Source organism: Trachinotus anak, unplaced genomic scaffold (genome assembly GCF_046630095.1).
Source record: "Trachinotus anak isolate AG129_WGS33_773 ecotype Australia unplaced genomic scaffold, CSIRO_AGI_Tana_v1 ptg000019l, whole genome shotgun sequence".
Lineage (NCBI taxonomy): Eukaryota > Metazoa > Chordata > Actinopteri > Carangiformes > Carangidae > Trachinotus > Trachinotus anak.
In genome coordinates, this window is record NW_027273870.1 from 12456587 (window position 1) to 12474563 (window position 17977).

General features: G+C 38.9%; 1 protein-coding gene across 3 annotated transcripts in view; it reads right to left on the bottom strand.

Annotated features, from left to right (window-relative positions):
- Nucleotides 1–11183, bottom strand: part of LOC139635958 (E3 ubiquitin-protein ligase DTX4-like) — a 32066-nt gene extending 20883 nt beyond the window's left edge. Inside the window, exons 1-2 of one of the 3 annotated variants that reach the window (XM_071503569.1) lie at nucleotides 10817–11183; nucleotides 9458–9684 (exon numbers count right to left, since the gene is read on the bottom strand). In XM_071503569.1, the coding sequence (XP_071359670.1) occupies nucleotides 9458–9668 (211 nt within the window). In that variant the 5' untranslated portion in view covers nucleotides 9669–9684; nucleotides 10817–11183. Of the gene's footprint in view, nucleotides 1–9457; nucleotides 9685–9970; nucleotides 10447–10816 lie in introns of those variants that run through there. The other 2 variants (XM_071503567.1, XM_071503570.1) reach the window with 2 other exon arrangements.
- Nucleotides 11184–17977: the final 6794 nt, after the last annotated feature.

The window sequence follows — 17977 nt, forward strand, 5'->3', positions numbered from 1 at the left end:
TGATTAATGGCTAAAAACATGTTTTCTGCCGGCACAGTGACCTTGACCTTTGGAACCCGGAACCCTGACCACCAAATTCTAATCAGTTGATTCTTGAGTACAGGTGAATATTCACAAGAACGTGAGGTCACAGTGACCTTGACCTTTGACCACCAAATTCCAATTTCTACATCACTGAGTATAATTGGACCAAACATTAAGAAGATTCCCAATGCGTTCACAAGGATGAGATGGACGGATGGACAACCCAGAAACATAATGGTTCCGGCATAAAAACATTTTGCATTTTAACAGAACAACATGTCACCTAAAGAAATTTAAAAAACAGATTTCAAATGGAGTTTTAACAGTGCAAAAACATAACACTTCAGGGATGGGTTCTTAAACTTCTCATTATTGATGCTGATAGAATAGGCTTATACAAAAAAATACTTTTTTTGAGGCCTTTAGTTTTAGTTGTTATAGTTTTCTACAAAACCCTGTTATTTATTTAACAAAAATACAGCATTGACGCTTTGCTTCCCATATATTGATTCATTTGTGGCAGCCAGTCACTATTTGCCGCAATTCATTTTTGATTTATCATTTATCCTCTGCTCTCGGGGTGAGGTGAGGCTGCATATTCAGTGTACGCACGCACACACACACACACACAGAGCAAACAGCAGAGCAGAAAGGCTGTGCTGGATACAGAACCAGGTGAAGTAAAGATAACAAGAACATTACTTGAGTTGACGACAACGTTTACTGTACCTTATTGTAAGTTAGAGTTTCTAATAGCTGAATGGGGGGCAGAGCCTTCAGCTATCAGGCTCCTCTCCTGTGGAACCAGCTCCCAGTGTGGGTTCAGGAGGCAGACACCCTCTCTGCCTATAAGATCAGACTTAGAACTGTCCCCTTTGATAAAGCTCATAGTTAGGACTTGCTGGGGTATGTCATGAACCATCCCTTAGTTGTGCTGCTATAGAGCTAGATTTGATTTGGCGCCACACAAATAAAATCGAATTAAATTGAATACCAGGTCTGAACAGGGCCTAAGAGCAGGGTCTCTGTGTTTGTGTTCTTCATGGTTCTCAAACCACATTTGGACATGGCCACATTCTTTTAGCAGTGTGAATGCAAATGCATCCTGGGCTACACTGAAGAACTGCCTACTCAACTGATGTACTCTGCCACAGTCTAATTAGCTCCAACAAAGTTTCATAATGAACAGAAAATATTTCACTATTTCAAATGGTTATAACCTTATTTGCGTGTAGAGCTGTGAGCATCACAACAATTTGCTCAACCCCTTCGCTCCCCTCTCTCACTTACAGACACACACAGGCTTAACACAGAGCATCAAAGACTGCTGAGAGATTTAAAGAGAGCTGTCATTAAAGATTCTGTAAAGCAGAAAAACATACGAGTTCTGAGTTTGCCACACCACAGAAAAATGGCATATCAAACTCCCTGCCTGTGAAAGTGTCCGCTGGAGGCACTGAAACCACGCCCACCGTCGGGAGAGCTTCCGCATCGCTTAACGGTCTAACAAATTTATGCTGAAAGGAAACATGACCGTGTCCAACAGCTATATTGATTGTACACACACACACACACACACACACACACACACACACACACACACACACACATGTTGTACATATTTTCACATTACAAATTGCTCTAAATTGTCTGATGCCTTGGACCTTATCTATTTCGATTTCAGCATAGGTAAGAGAAATAGCTTATAAGCTACACACGGAGCTAACTTAGCCCATTCTCCACTGGTCAAAAAACCTGCTAAGACCCACTAACATTGGGCTTTCGTCGGCAGTGATGAAGGGTTTAATCGGCATTCACAGCCAGGTTAAATGAATTGCAGTAGACACGGGTATTTATTGGCTCCTGCACTGATCGACTCTGATCGGTATTGATGTAAACACAAAACCCTGGTGAACCTGCTAATTTTCGCCTCTTTTCCTGCTGTAAAGTCTCTCAGAGGACAAAGACACAGGCCTGTCACCTGTCCAACATGGCGCCGTTACACCAGAAACTCCGCGGCTACACTGATCGTGGGGATGAAGAAGAGTGAGCTGCAGTTCTGAAAGTTTTAAAAACACACAATCACAGACCGAAACATCTCATACAGAGGCTCTGACACTTTGACAGACTTTCACCAGTTTGCGGCTGGCAGCTCACTCTTCCTCCACTGCTTCTGTGTGTGTGCTCAAAGTGCAGAGATGACATTGCTCCCTGCAGTTGTGTGTCCTGAGTCTGAACAGATAGAAAAACTCGACTGGCGGTGAAAAAGGAATGTATCGGCTTTTAATAGCGGGTTTACCTGCATTTATAAAACCCCACTTATACCCACTAATTTTAGTGGAAGAGGGTATTTGATGAGAGGATGAAGCGGAACTATCCTTCTGGTCATGAAAAGAAGGGAAACTTCATGAGTGAATAACTGATTATCTATTCATACATTATTCTCTAATTACTAATAACAACACACCGTTGGTATTGCAGCCTCTAGGAAAGACACATTTTGGGAGGCAAGGCTTAACTAACCAGCAATAACTCGACACTGAGCGGGAGAACCACTGATGCTGGTACACGCCATACTTTTATATCGTTACAGCTTTAGGGGCGAGATATAATAAGTGGGGGTCCAAGTGTGTCACCAGTACCCCCTTTAGGCCCTGCCCAAAAAAATGCTCAACACAAAAATGATGAAACAGTTTAACGTATAACTGCACAATTCAGTACCACACAAGTTTCACATGATTCACATGTTTTCAGGAATAGTTCTCCAACATATATATTGATTTTATAAACAAATCTGTGATTTTGCTTTACAGGATCTTTAAAAGTTTGATCAGACTGAATTAAACAGTCTGAATTAAACAATAAAGTTGCAGGCTTTACTTCATAAGCAAACAAACAGATATGTGGTGTCATTTTAGGCCACTGTTTGGAAAACCTGTGAGCTCTTTTACTAGAGCCTGCCTTAGTAAAAGTATCTGTCCAAAAACCTTAAGGAACTGTAAGCCTTAACCTGAAGCAAGCATCTTAAACACTATCATGTAAGTGCAGATTTTACAGTAACCAAGTCAGTGCATAACCTGGTTTGTCCAAATAAACTGGATTGTTGTGCATGGTAACATAGTCAGGGTTAATGCTTGGTTCTCCTTTCTCGTCTTAACATTCCACCCCCTCCTCTTCATCTCTAGGGAGTCCCCCGAAACCCTACCCCCTTCTACCATGACCCTAACACCCCAGGGTATTGTGGGGTTCTAGAAATGTGTCTCCTTTAGCAGGACCAGCTGAAATGAGAAGAAAAACATGCTGCAGGAGAACAAAATAAGATGCCTGCTAATGCCCCTCAAAAACACTGATGGCTCATTGATCATGAAGGGAAAAGCTAAATTTATTTCTCCCATTTTACCAGCATGTCAACAAATGGATTTACCTAAGCCCGTTTTTGTTTAAAAAGTCACACCCTTGTCTAGGAAAAGTAAGAGGGTTTAAATTTGATTAGTTCAAATACGGTTAGACATTTGCTGACAGTGAGGGATTATTTTTTGAGCCAAGTCCAACCTCAAAGCTAATTGATGTAATTTTTCAATCTTTCATATATATATATATATATATATATATATATATATATATATATATATACTCCGGTTTAGGTTTAATTATCATCCCTGCTATTGTGTTATGAGAATAGACAATAGTATTTAGTTGGTTAAACATTCATAAGAAAAAAAAAAAAAAAAAAAAATTTATACATATATACATACATATATATATATATATATATATATATATATATATATATATATATATATATATAAATAAATCACAGATTTGTTTATACACACACACACACACACACACACACACATCATACCGCTCAGGAAGGAGACAGGTTCTGTGTCCCAGAGATGAACGTGCTTTGGTCCGAAATGTGCATATCAACCCAAGAACAAAAGCAAAAGACCTTGTGAAGATGCTGGCTGAAGCTGGTAAGAGTGTGTCATTATCAACAGTGAAACGAGTCCTGTACCAACATGGGCTGAAAGGCCACTTTCCCAGGAAGAAGCCATTACTCCAAAAGAAACATAAAAAAGCCAGATTACAGTTTGCAAATGCACACAGGGACAAAGACCTTAATTTTTGGAGAGATATCCTGTGGTCTGACGAAACTAAAATTGAACTTTTTGGCCATAATGACCATTGTTACATTTGGAGGAAAAAGGGGGAAGCTTGCAAGACTGAGAACACCATCCCAACTGTGAAATAGGGGGTGGCAGCATCATGTTGTGGGGTTGTTTTGCTGCAGGAGGGACTGGTGCACTTCACAAAATAGATGGCATCATGAGGAAAGAACATTATGTGGAAATACTGAAGCAACATCTCAAGACATCAGCCAGGAAGTTAAAGCTTGGGCACAAATGGGTTTTCCAAATGGACCATGACCCTAAGCATACTGCCAAACTGGTTACAAAGGGGCTTAAGGATAACAAAGTCAATGTTTTGGAGTGGCCATCACAAAGCCCTGATCTCAATCCTATTGAAAATTTATGGGCAGAGCTGAAAAGGCATGTGCGAGCAAGGCGGCCTACAAACTTGGCTCAGTTACACCAGTTCTGTCAAGAGGAATGGGCCAAAATTCCTGCAAACTTTTGTGAGAAGCTTGTGGAAGCATATCCAAAATGTTTGACCCAAGTCATACAGTTTAAAGGCAATGCTACCAAATACTAATGAAATGTATGTCAATGTATGCAAAAAAATTGTCTAAAAAATTATCTCTCTCATTATTCTGGCATTTAGCAAATAGAAATAATTTTGGTAATCCTAATTGACCAAAAACAGGAAAAGTTTAATCTGATTTAATGGTAGACGGTGAGAAAAAAAGGTTATGTGCCTTTTTATATAGCATATGTAAACTTCTGGTTTCAACCGTATATTATATATATATATATATATATATATACAGTTGCAATCAGAAATATTTAAAGGATTTATCAATTATCAGTTTTTTCAAAGAGCAAGATTCTGCTTTGGATGACTCCTTTATGAGCTGAGCGATAAATAACAGTATGTTTTGTTAAGATGGCCATGTCACAATTATTTAACTCCTATATAATATTGTTGTTTTTAAAGCTTTCTGACAGTTTTTATGGCCTAAAGTGGAGTTGAAACATAATTAAGCCTTTAAGAACTCTATAATGATCCTTCATTTGCTTCAGCTGTGATGCATATATAAACCCCACCCATGAAGGTATTCAAGGTGAGTTGCAATCATGGAAAAGACAAAGGAGCTTCCATAAAAGCTGAGAGAGGAGATTATTTCATCACACCTGAAGGGCCTTGGGTGTAAGAAGATTTCCATAACATTTAACATTCCAAGAGACACCACTGGGAGTATTATAAGGAAGTTTAAAACTTACGGAACAGCTGCAAACCTGCCTGGCCATGGAAGAAAGCCCAAAATTTCATCAAGGGCCTTAGCAACTTAGTCAGGACAATTAAGAGAAACCCCCACAGGATGACCTGATGAAGGATGGTACAAGTGCTTCAGTGACAACCATAAGACATGCACTGAATAAACAAGAACTTCATGGCTGGACTCAAAGACGCAATCCGCTCTTCTTCTCTTCTGTTGACAAATTAAACCTTGGTGATCATTGGACTTTCCAGCAAGACAATGATCCCAAGCACACCTCCAAGTCAACCAAAGCTTGGTTGAGAAAAAGATCCTGGAACGTCTTGGAGCGGCCTTCTCAGTCACCAGATTTAAATACAATTGAAAATCTTTGGTGGGATTTAAAGAAGGCAGCTGCAGCACAGAAGCCATCAAACATCACTGAACTTGAGGCTTTTGCACGTGAAGAATGGGCAAAGATTCCGATCGACAGGTGTAAGAAGCTTGTCAGCACTTACTGAAAACGTTTGTTAGAAGTTATAAAAGCTAAAGGATGCTCCACAAAGTACTGAAGCTGGGGGTTGAATAATACTGCACATGCACACATGTTAATTAACATTAGAGTTACATTTTTCATTTGAACTTCAAAGTTAAGTCAACTTCTGTTGTCAAAATCACTCAAATATGTTTCAATAAATATTTTTTGTTGTTTAATGAGGTTTTTTTGTCATTTATTGTCGTTATCTTTCATCCACATCACTATAATGTCTTTCGAGGTGAGGGGGTTGAATATTTCTGATTGTGTGTGTACATGTACAGAAATTTGATTGTTTTATGAAAAATATCAATTTGAATTTGATGCCAGCACACATTTCAGTTGGGATAGGGTCATGTTTACCACTGTGTTACATCACCTCTACTTTTGAGAACACTCTGCAAATGTTTTGGAATTAAGGAGATCAGTTGCTGGACTTTTGAAAGTACAATGTTGTCCCATTCTTACCGGATATATAGGATTTCAACTGCTCAAGTTCGGGGTCTCCTTTGTCGTATTTTTCGTTTCATGATGCGCCACATGTTTTCAATGGGTGACAGGTCTGGACTGCAGACCGGCCAGTTTAACGCTTGGACTCTTATACTACGGAGCCATGCTGTTGTGATCAGGTAGAATGTGGTTTGGCATGTCGTCTTGCTGAAATAGGCAAGGCCTTCTCTGAAAAAGACATTGTCTAGATGGCAGCATGACCCAAGACCTGTTCCGCGTTAATGGTGCCTTCCCAGATGTGCAAGCTACCCCAGCCATGGGCACTAATGCACCCCCATTCCATCATGGATGCTGGCTTTTGAACTGTGAGCTAATAACAAGCTGGATGGTCCCTCTCCTCTGTAGCCCGGAGGATGCAGCATCCATGATTTCCAAAAAGAATTTGAAATTTTGATTTGTCAGACCACAGGCACAGTTTTTTTTTCCAGTATTGGTTTGGGGAATTTCTTGGAATTTCTAGTCTTGTCACTCTTTTTATACCCAATCATCTACTAACCTGTTGCTAATTAACCTAAATAGTTGTGAGATATTCAACCTGTTTTTTGTTTTGTTTTTTTTTTATTTAACATTACATAACTTTTCTGGTCTTTTGTTGCTCCTGTCCCAACTTTTTGAAACCTGTTGCTGGCATCAAATTAAAATTGAGCATATATTTTTCATGAAACAATAAAGTTTAAGCATTTCAACATTTGATATGTTGTCTTTGATCCATTTTCAATTAAATATAGGTTTACATGATTTGCAAATCGTCACATTGCATTTTTATTTACATTTTACACAGAGTCCCAACTTTTTTGGAAATGGGGTTGTATTGTCCTTGAAGCTGCTATATGATCTGATAAAGCCATGACGTTGACTGCCTGCTCCTTAGAATTTACACTGAATAAGTGCTTAAACAAATGTTTAGCCCTGAATCTGGGCTTATTCTCCATTGACTGATGGTGCCAGTGTGTCATCTAGATTTTCTGGCGGAAAATTAATCGTTTAGATTAATTGAATAATCGATAAAAAAAGTCAGCAGATTAATCGATAAAAAAGTGGCAGTCATAATATCCAGCTCTATCTCTTCCCATGTCTGCCACATCACAGATACATTAAAGACAAAACTGACACAAAAAAAGTTAATTCACTCACAACAGTGAGTGTCAACTGTCTTAACAACAGTCAGTACTGGCTAAAAAATGTAAAAAAGGTTTTCATATGAGATGCATGAGCATCAGAGATGAGTAAATCCTGGTATTTTTCTAACTCAGGACTGGACTGTTCCCTTTTTTGTCTTTCTTCCCTTCATCTTCCATTTAGGAGAATTTGTACCAACTGTGGCCCCCTACCCTAACAATACCTCCCCTCTGCCTCTGAGGTCTGTTCTGCTCCTCAGAAAGCCTCAAAACTTTGACTGTGTGTGTGTGTGTGTGTATGTGTGTGTCATGGCTACAAGCGAGTAACTCACATCTGTTCATCAAAATCCAACAAAGGTGGAGAAGTGAAAGACAGAGAGCTTCTACAAGGGACAAGGGAGAGGGAGAAGAACACTGAAAGGGTGAGAGACCCCAGGCAGAGAGGGGGATAGAGATTGAGGGCAGAGACAGAGGACAACCAATGTGAATTCTCTGCTCATTAGGCCTTGAATATTCTACCCATAGAATCAAGAGCTCTCCGTTTCTTTCCTCATGTGAGAAGTGTGCACTTGCTATGCGCCTGTGTGAGTGTGTGTAGTGCTTGTGAATAAGTGCTAAAGAATGCTTCTAACTCAGAGGTGCCATGGTCATTTATAACTGCCCTACATCATCATACTGTTGGATCTGAAACCAACACCTAGCCACCACACACACTCATACACTCGCTCTCTGTCTGAGTGACAGAATTCCCACAAAAGTCTTCACCACCGCACCAATAGAAGATTTATATCAAGTAAATCAACAGATCAACACACAGAGATATTAGAACATTCGGTGCATGAGGGAATAATTTTTAGAGTCAATAGATATTGAACTGAAGTCAAATAGCACCTGATACTGCCTTCTCTTTTCCACATCGGGCCCCATATGCACCTAGGTTGGTAATCATAGATGCCATTTACAGTCAGAGGTCTTTGGCCTATTTTACACAACTCATGGGGTACTTTTAATAATAAATATTAGGTTAGTGAATTGTATCAAAAAGGCAATAATTTCTTGCCTGTTGAAAACTATCCAACCACTATATTGTGTGGCTAATGTGTATCGTGAATTCTCATTCAAATGTTACTTAAAAGCTCTGACTGTTGTGGCCAATATGTGCAATTATGACATTTTTTTTTACCTAGAACTTAAACTTTTCAGTTATGCACGTCAATGTAGCTCAATTTTAGTTGGTGAATACAATTATAGATTGGGTCATTAAGAAGTTAGGCTACACTAGTCACTCTTTGCAGACTTTGTTGACAAAAGTACTGTTGCAGTTTCTTTTTATAATCCCTGCCACTACTTTAAACTATACCTAAAGGGGTCGTTGGATCAACATAGAAAACTCACTCACTTACTGTTTCACTCTTCCATCCACATTTTAGTCAAAACTCAACACAGTTTTCCCCTGATATAGCTAGTATTGGCCATACTGAATATTGGTTGATGAGACTAATCAAACAAATCTGGCTACATTGACCCAGACATGGTGTATTGCAATCTACATTTGTCCTATTAGGTTAGACCTAGACCTAGAAATGCATAGTGATTTGCTATGCAAATGGTCAGATCATTTGAATCTCAAATAATGTTCAATTTTTCTTCTATATGAGAGGCACAAAGGTCATGGCCACTAGAAACACACAAATAGTAAAAGAAAACTGTACAGTAATGCACAATACCTTAAGATGCAGTAGTACAATTTTACTATCCTATACTATAGGGGAAGTTTGAACGTCACCGTTACTGAATAAAAAGTCCAACCATGACATCTTTACACAGTACATCTACTTCTCCCTCCACCCTTACCTCTTCCAGCACCTTCCCCTCTCCCTGTCTTACCTGTGTCCTGTCTGAACTGGTGCATGGACTGGAGATCTATGATATACGGAGAGAGTCGGCTGTCCACCTGGCCAAGGACCACGCTCCCTCCGCGGGGGTCGCTGCTCCGGATGGCCGCCTCTATCTGGTGTGAGACAGTGGGGCTGTAAGGCCGCCACCGGCCGTGTTCGTTCAGCCATTCCCACACCACCACGGCAGAGGCCAGGAGCATGTTGTTACTGCTGGCCCTATAGAGGAAATGGATGATGAAATACCAGGAAAACACTTGGTTGTTTGCTAGAAGTACCGCTAAACCCTTCGGAGATGAGGGATTTCTTCGTTAAACTCAAGCCTGCCTGCTGGAAGCAGAGGCCGACCACACAATAAACAAGGTGGCATCTGCACACAAGAGTCCTTTATTTCGATATCCATTTAATATGACTCTCCCTGACTGTGTGTTTTCACATTCGTGATAAATTAATTAAAAGGCGACTGTACCACATAGCTAAAACAAATACAGATTTAGTATCTTACATGGAGCAGCGGCTGAGCTAACGACGGGAGAAAGCGACACATTCTTCAAAGGTCCGAACTCCTCGCATGGCCAAGGGAGGAAGGAAATCACGGTATTTGCTCGATTGTCTTTGTTACAACATTAATAAGATGTCAAAATAATCGCTTACTAAATAGACAATAAAGCTCAAAATCGACACAGGAATAGCCTCTCTAGCGAGACGTATTGTTTCCAGCCGACGGTCTTTTCGTTTTATGCGATTCCTGCCACGGTGGAAGAAATTTCTTCGTTGTGGGGAAAATACCTTTAAACACTAACTCGTCGGTAGTTACTTCTTGTGGAGCAGGAGCTATATCTATCAGCATGGAAATCAAAACAGAACCAGGCTCGGTAGGGTGTAGATAAAAGCTAGTGTGTGGTTCTATCCCGTAGTCTGGGGCCTAGTGTACCGAAATGTTGAGAAAGTAGTAGCTTCCAACAGCGCAACCTCGGTAGTAACGACTTTCCAAACCGGGAAAGAACAGAACAGGTTGAACTGGTCTGGATTCCGGGAAGATAACACCGGTGAATGATAGGAGACAAATGTAACTAACGAGCTGTCCAATGCATACTGGGGCCCAAAGCTATGGTTTTACGTGTTATTATTAAGATTTTGTTACGATTTCACTGATTTCTCGTATGCATTATATTTCCAGTTTGTACTACAGCATTAGTAGTAGTGGTGTTGTTATTCTGGTACCTACTGCAGCAGCCTCCTGCTGACACTATTGAATATCTGGCTAGTCCATTTGCATCTTTATCTATCTAATCAATTATTTATAACCGTTTTCACCACGACACAAAAGGGACATTATCTGAACACGCACCTGTTAATACGTACTTCTGGTCTACTCTCCTAGTCCAAGACTCTTGGTACAAAACCCCGTACCGCCACAGTCCTCTTAATAGATTAAGTCTACTCCTTCGGCTCAACCATGGCTCTTCTTTCTTTCTCTTTGCCCTCGGTGGTCGCACATGGCGAAATATCTTCTTTCTCTTTATAATAAAAGGCAAAGTCCAAGCAGAGAGGAACTCGGTTTTCTTTAAGAGTTTTAAGGCTAAGAAAATGTTATGTCCATGATGAGTTGAGTAAACGCCACGTTTATCATAAGGCTAAGGTTTCGCGTCTATGTTTATCATACACTGGGAAAACTTGGTAGTCTAAATGGCTGCAAGGGACTGGGAGGACAGCAGTACCCTCGACTCATTCCCCTCACCACGCCCAGAAAACCCCCACAGTAATCGTTGGCCGGCGACCAAAACAAAGAGGTTCTCCCAAAATATTTTATGCCATGGTCCCCCATGTTGATAAAGCACTTAACACTTGGTTTGACTTACTTTTAATAGATTTTGTGTGTTTTTTTCTCTGAATTGTAATAGAATTGCCATCATTTCATATATAAGTGAAGTGCGATTAATATCAGGCTCTAGTTATGGTACTTTTGACGCAGTAAAATCAAACTTAATTTTACCCTAAGCTACTTTGAAATTCACTAGTAGGCATCCTCTTAACTGAGAGGCTGTTAGACTGAAGAGTTTGCCGCAGGCACTGTTTTGAAGGTGGTCACATCCTCCCACCTGGTGGATAACTGGGGAATCACATCGATTTATTGGGACATGCCTCATTAGTAGAGATGAGGCATCCCCACTGATGCAATGCCGAGCAAGTATTTTTCTTTATAGGCTGTCATGTCATCAGTTAATGTTACCAGGTGTATCTATAACTTAAATACCATATTTGTTATCATTTCAATAAAGGCCCCAATTCTTACTCTCTTTACCTGCATATGTTCCTATGTATGGCAGTGGTGGCTGGGTGCCTATATTTCAGTGCCTATTCCATGCAACAGAGCTTGACTTTTACTACATTTTTTAAAAAGTTATGCAACGTATTGGTGATGTAACATCAATGAAAACATGTATTTAGCTGAATGAGTTATGACTGAATGCATATCATAACTCTTATCCAGTTGTCTCATTATTTCCATTTTTTTGCTGACAGTTAATCACTGTCTCCAAAAATTGGCACAGCAAACCAATCACCTCTCACCCTTTCCATCTTTTTCCCATCTTGGCTGACAGCCAATCACAATGGCCCTGCTCCGAAGTTATCCTGCAGACTCAGTTCAGTATGCTTCAATTATACGATGGCAGCAGTTAAACTTTGCCTTTAATCTGAGGGTAAACGTGGGCAAAGTGACATGTGTATAATCATAAAACTCTTTCCAGGCCACTGCTGGTCCTCCTGGGCCTGCATCCAATATCACTCCAGCAGCATCTTAGAAACAACTGGTAATAATTCTTGTAACATGTTTTTAGTCTACTATGTCAGTGTACTTACAATAGCTCATGATAATTTTAATTTTGATTTTTATCGTATTATTATAATAATGACAATAATAAAATAATAAAAAGATAAAGTCCAATTAAATGCAGTTTTATACAAATTTGTTTTTAAGAGTATTACATTTTCCGTATTGTTCACAAATGTACCATCATAGCCCTGTGGCAGAACCTTCATCCAAATGACCAGCAGTGAGTTGCATAGATAGATAGATATTTCATTGATCCCTTGGGGAAATTCAAAACTACGAGGATTTGCTGCCTCTATGCTGCCTGGCACCAGGTGCCCCTGACAACACGGCGCTTCAGGTATTCTAAAAAGAAACACTAATCCATACCAACCCTAAAAAAACAGGGCAATTATGCATTGACAAGATGGACTCTGATATTCAGTAACTACAGTAAGATCAGGCAGCCAGCTCTGGGTAACAATACAGCAGACTAGGCCACACAAGCCAGCTGCTTACTCTTGTGAGCCTCCTCACACCACCCAACAATTGTAAACGCTGCATCATCTACTGATGAGGCATTGCTAGTTATATCATTAATAGGTCTGCTATGGCAGTGACTGAAGCTATCTGCCCATCTACATCTACAATAATGTTTGCAGAGATGAGATGTTCTGTCACCATCTCAACCACACCCCGCACTCATGATTGGGATCCACAGATACGTCAAGTTTGAATGTGGTTATTGAAATGGCAAAAGCTATAGTGATTTGCCAGTAAATTAATTGCTTTGATATTGAAATATATGTACTACTGGGGTTTAACAACAATAATAAATACAAAAATATAACTGCCTTTGACAATGAAACTGTGCATTTGTTGTCTCAACGTATTATCTGTTCAGCTATTATCTGTCTGTCAGCCTCACAATAACATTTGTATTCCTATTTACCACCACATCTAGCTGTTTAGAGAAAAATCAAAATAACAAAATTCACATCTCCAAAAACTTTTTTCAAATATAGACTGTCATTTTAAGGACTCTCTTATATATATATATATATATATATATATATATATATATATATATATATATATATATATAAATTAATAAAAATAACAACTTATAACCACTTTAAGAAATAAACAAATAATTTAAATAGATAAATAATATTATGGATGGATGAATATGTCTGACCTTAAAGTGGAGTATAATAAAGGGAGGGAAGCGGTTTAACTTTGTAATGGACCTGCTGATAACGAATTGCGAAAATGTAATAAAGGGGTTTCAACAGTGGTTTGTTTTTAGCAAGTATAGATGAGTGATCAGATAAATTACCTAGCTCACAGTCAGAGACGGATTTTATCAAAGTTGTAAAATATCCTATATAACTGCTCTATATGATATGGAGTGTCTGAACTAAATACTATTTACTCAGGGAATTACACTGGAAAGCCACATGGAGGTGCTGCAGGACAGCATTTTAATTAATCTCTGTGCCAAAGTATGATGACGTGACTAAAAATGATACTTCTGATTTGAGCGCTAACAGACTTAATTGCCAAATGACTATGTTCCAGCAGCTCAAGATAGATATCTTCGAGTGAGAAGATAAGGGTGCTGGAGGACTCCTGTACTTAAATTCTTGTATGTGTCTTTTTATTCATTTCTCACCTTTATTACCAAGACTTTATTATCAAGACTGATTTGATTATCAGAATACCTATAGAAAAACATAATAAATATTCCCTACATGAGCCATAATTTTCAATTTTAATTTTAACAAACATCCCACACACTCAACAGTATTAGCTCTTAATTAACTCCAAACTGATCTGATCGGTTAATGTAGATGCCTGACCCAACTGGTAGACTACCTCTTAAGAAAAAGTGTGACCTATGCATTCAGTGGATAACATTAATTTGCATTCTGGCCAGCTAAAACAAATCAACAGTGGGAGTGCACAGTTAAACTTAAGCTGGCATAGTGTATGGGTAGTACCTTCTTGAATTATTTAAACTTTCAGACACATAGAAACTGGTTTCACTGCATTCAGGGAGCTGTTCCAAAACATGCGGCTGACCCTTTCTCTATTTCCAGAATTGTAGTTGTTGTTTTCTGCCTGTAATTAGGGAAGAGCATGAGCAGAAAAAAAAAGAAGAAAAATAACAAACATTGTTGAAATTTCTCGGGCCTAACGTATCAGCATTTTAAATGTTATGTTTAATTTCTTTCATTTAATAATTATTTCTTTTATTTGTAATTTTATAATTCTTCTCCTCTAAATGTAATTTTAGCTTCCTTATCTATCAGGTTTGCCTTAGAATTGAAAGTGTTATTGTCCTAAAACTATGAAAATAGAGTTATCAAGTCAGAGTTTTTATTTTTTTTGTGTAGCCTGACAAAAGGTTAGCTGGCTCACTCATTGGTTAGGACTTGATAACTGGATAGAAGGCCCAACCCCACTAGCCATGTGTGTTTAGAAAATGGCAGGTGAATCATATTTTCAATCACATTTTGATTTATAGCCTTAGGCCTTCCTAAAGACTCATGGCTATCTCACAGGGTTTACCTTTTCTGTCCAGGGGTTAAATCTAGCAGATCAGTGACTTCAGTTAGTCAGTCAAACAGCTGTCATTGCACAGATGGATAGTCTGCAATGGACTTCACATGACAATATTGTAATACCCAGTCTGGGGAAAACCTGAGTATAGCATAAAAAAACAGACTTCCCCTTTCCCCACTCCCAAGGAAGTTCAGTACCACAACCAAGTGCAAGCTGACAGAATTAATTTATTTACAGTTGAGGTAGGAATAGGCGTTGGATGACAACATCCAAAACAACAAACAAAACAATCTGTAGTATTGTCCACTAACCCACCTAAAAGGAAAACAAAAATAAGATATAGCCGCAGGTGGCAATTATCAGGGTCTGAGCGAGCATTTCAATACCATATGCATCAATTATTATTTTAATTTTGACTGGCCAAACCCAGGCCTGAAGCAGGGTTTGGGCTGTTTGGGGTTTCGAATCCCCTGACGTTGGTATCCCCAGAGAAGGTGACTTACTGGTTGCAGCACTGGGTAACCATGTGCTGCACACACTTTCGAAGTAATGACAACACATGTGCAAAACTGGGGTACTTTTGACTGTTTCACCTGTAACATTTAAAATGGTCAAAATGTTAGTGTGAAAGTCCTGAAAAACATCACACATCATTCTACTGGTTTTGGGAATATCATCAAATATTTTGGTGACTTTGAATCTAACACTTAGCAAAAAAGGAAATGCCATGGAAACAGTACAAATCATATCAATATCACTGTGGACTCACCTTTAGTCCAATCCAAACACTGTTAGAAACACTTAATTCATTATCATTCTATTATCTGTTATCATTATTCTTCATTATCATGGCGCCACCTATTGGACAATTAGTGTCATTTTTTGTGACTGAAAAAATATGAATGAACAATGATTATAATAATTATTATTTTATGTATTATTAAAATTATTTAAATCATATAATAATAATAATAATAATAATTATTATTATTATTATTATTATTATAGAGCAGCTAAATGCCATTGTCAGAGTCTAAACAGGTTGTGAGGATTAAATTACCACATGTGAGGAGTGCTATTGAAGTTTCGCTGAAGCAGGACTGAGGCCATCTGGGGATTCAAACCCCTGACCTTGGTATCCCCAGAGAAGGTGACTTACTGTATGGGTTTCACTACAGATGCATTCACACAAGTTGAGACTATGACATCACATGTGCAAAACCAGGGCACTTTTGCCTGTTTCACTTGCAAACACTTAAAATGGTCAAAATGCTAGTGTGACAGTCCTGGAAAAAAAATTACACTTCATTCTGGGAGTTTGGGGAGTGTCATCAAATATTTTGGTGATTTTTAATCCAGCGCTGAGCAAATAAAAAAATTGTTGTATACAGTATGAATTACAGCAAGATATTCAATATGACTGCAGACTTACCGTTTGTCAGCTCCAAATGCTGTTCTACCATCTATAGAGTGTCTGTCGAATTTCCATTTGCTAAATGCCAGAATAATGAGAGAGATAATTTTTTAGACAATTTTTTATTACTTTCTTGAGAGTCAGAAGTTTACATACATTTCATTAGTATTTGGTAGCATTGCCTTTAAACTGTATGACTTGGGTCAAACGTTTTGGATATGCTTCCACAAGCTTCTCACAATAGTTTGCAGGAATTTTGGCCCATTCCTCTTGACAGAACTGGTGTAACTGAGCCAAGTTTGTAGGCCGCCTTGTTCGCACATGCCTTTTCAGCTCTGCCCATAAATTTTCAATAGGATTGAGATTAGGACTTTGTGATGGCCACTCCAAAACATTGACTTTGTTATCCTTAAGCCGCTTTGTAACCAGTTTGGCAGTATGCTTAGGGTCATGGTCCATTTGGAAAACCCATTTGCGCCCAAGCTTTAACTTCCTGGCTGATGTCTTGAGATGTTGCTTCAGTATTCCCACATAATGTTCTTTCCTCATGATGCCATCTATTTTGTGAAGTGCACCAGTCCCTCCTGCAGCAAAACAACCCCACAACATGATGCTGCCACCCCCATATTTCACAGTTGGGATGGTGTTCTCAGGCTTGCAAGCTTCCCCCTTTTTCCTCCAAATGTAACGATGGTCATTATGGCCAAAAAGTTCAATTTTAGTTTCGTCAGACCACAGGGCATGTCTCCAAAAACAAGTCTTTGTCCCTGTGTGCATTTGCAAACTGTAATCTGGCTTTTTTATGTTTATTTTGGAGTAATGGCTTCTTCCTGGGAGAGTGGCCTTTCAGCCCATGTTGGTACAGGACTCGTTTCACTGTTGATAATGACACACTCTTACCAGCTTCAGCCAGCATCTTCACAAGGTCTTTTGCTTTTGTTCTTGGGTTGATATGCACATTTCGGACCAAAGCACGTTCATCTCTGGGACACAGAACCCATCTCCTTCCTGAGCGGTATGATGGCTGGACATTCCCATGGTGTTTATACTTGAGTATAATTGTTTGAACAGATGAACGTGGCACCTTCAGGCATCTGGAAATTGCACCCAAGGATGAACCAGACTTGTGCAAGTCCACAATTCTCTTCCTGATATCTTGGCTGATTTCTTTTGCTTTTCCCATGATGTTACACAAAGAAGCAGTGTGTTTCAGGTGTGCCTTAAAATACATCCACAGGTGTGCCTCTAATTAACTCAAATGTTGTCAATAAACCTATCAGAGGCTTCCAAAGACATGACATCATCATCTGGGCTTTCCCAAATTGTTTAAAGGCATAGTGATCTTAGTGTATGTAAACTTCTGACTCTCAAGAAAGTAATAAAACTAAAAAAATCCTTTTCTCATTATTCTGGCATTTAGCAAATAGAAATAATTTTGGTAATCCTAATTGACCAAAAACAGGAAAAGTTTAATCTTATTTAATGTTAGATGGTGAGAAAAAAAAAAAGGTTATGTGCCTTTTTATATAGTGTATGTAAACTTCTGGTTTCAACTGTAGATATTAATTGATTTTGCATATTTTGAAAAATATAGAGTGGGGGACCTCTGAAATGACCATAGGTTACAGTGAAGCAAATTTTTATCATCATTCAGTGGATGTGCTGTAAAATTCTCAGCTCTGGAGGTTGAATTATTGTGATGTTTTGAAGTTTGG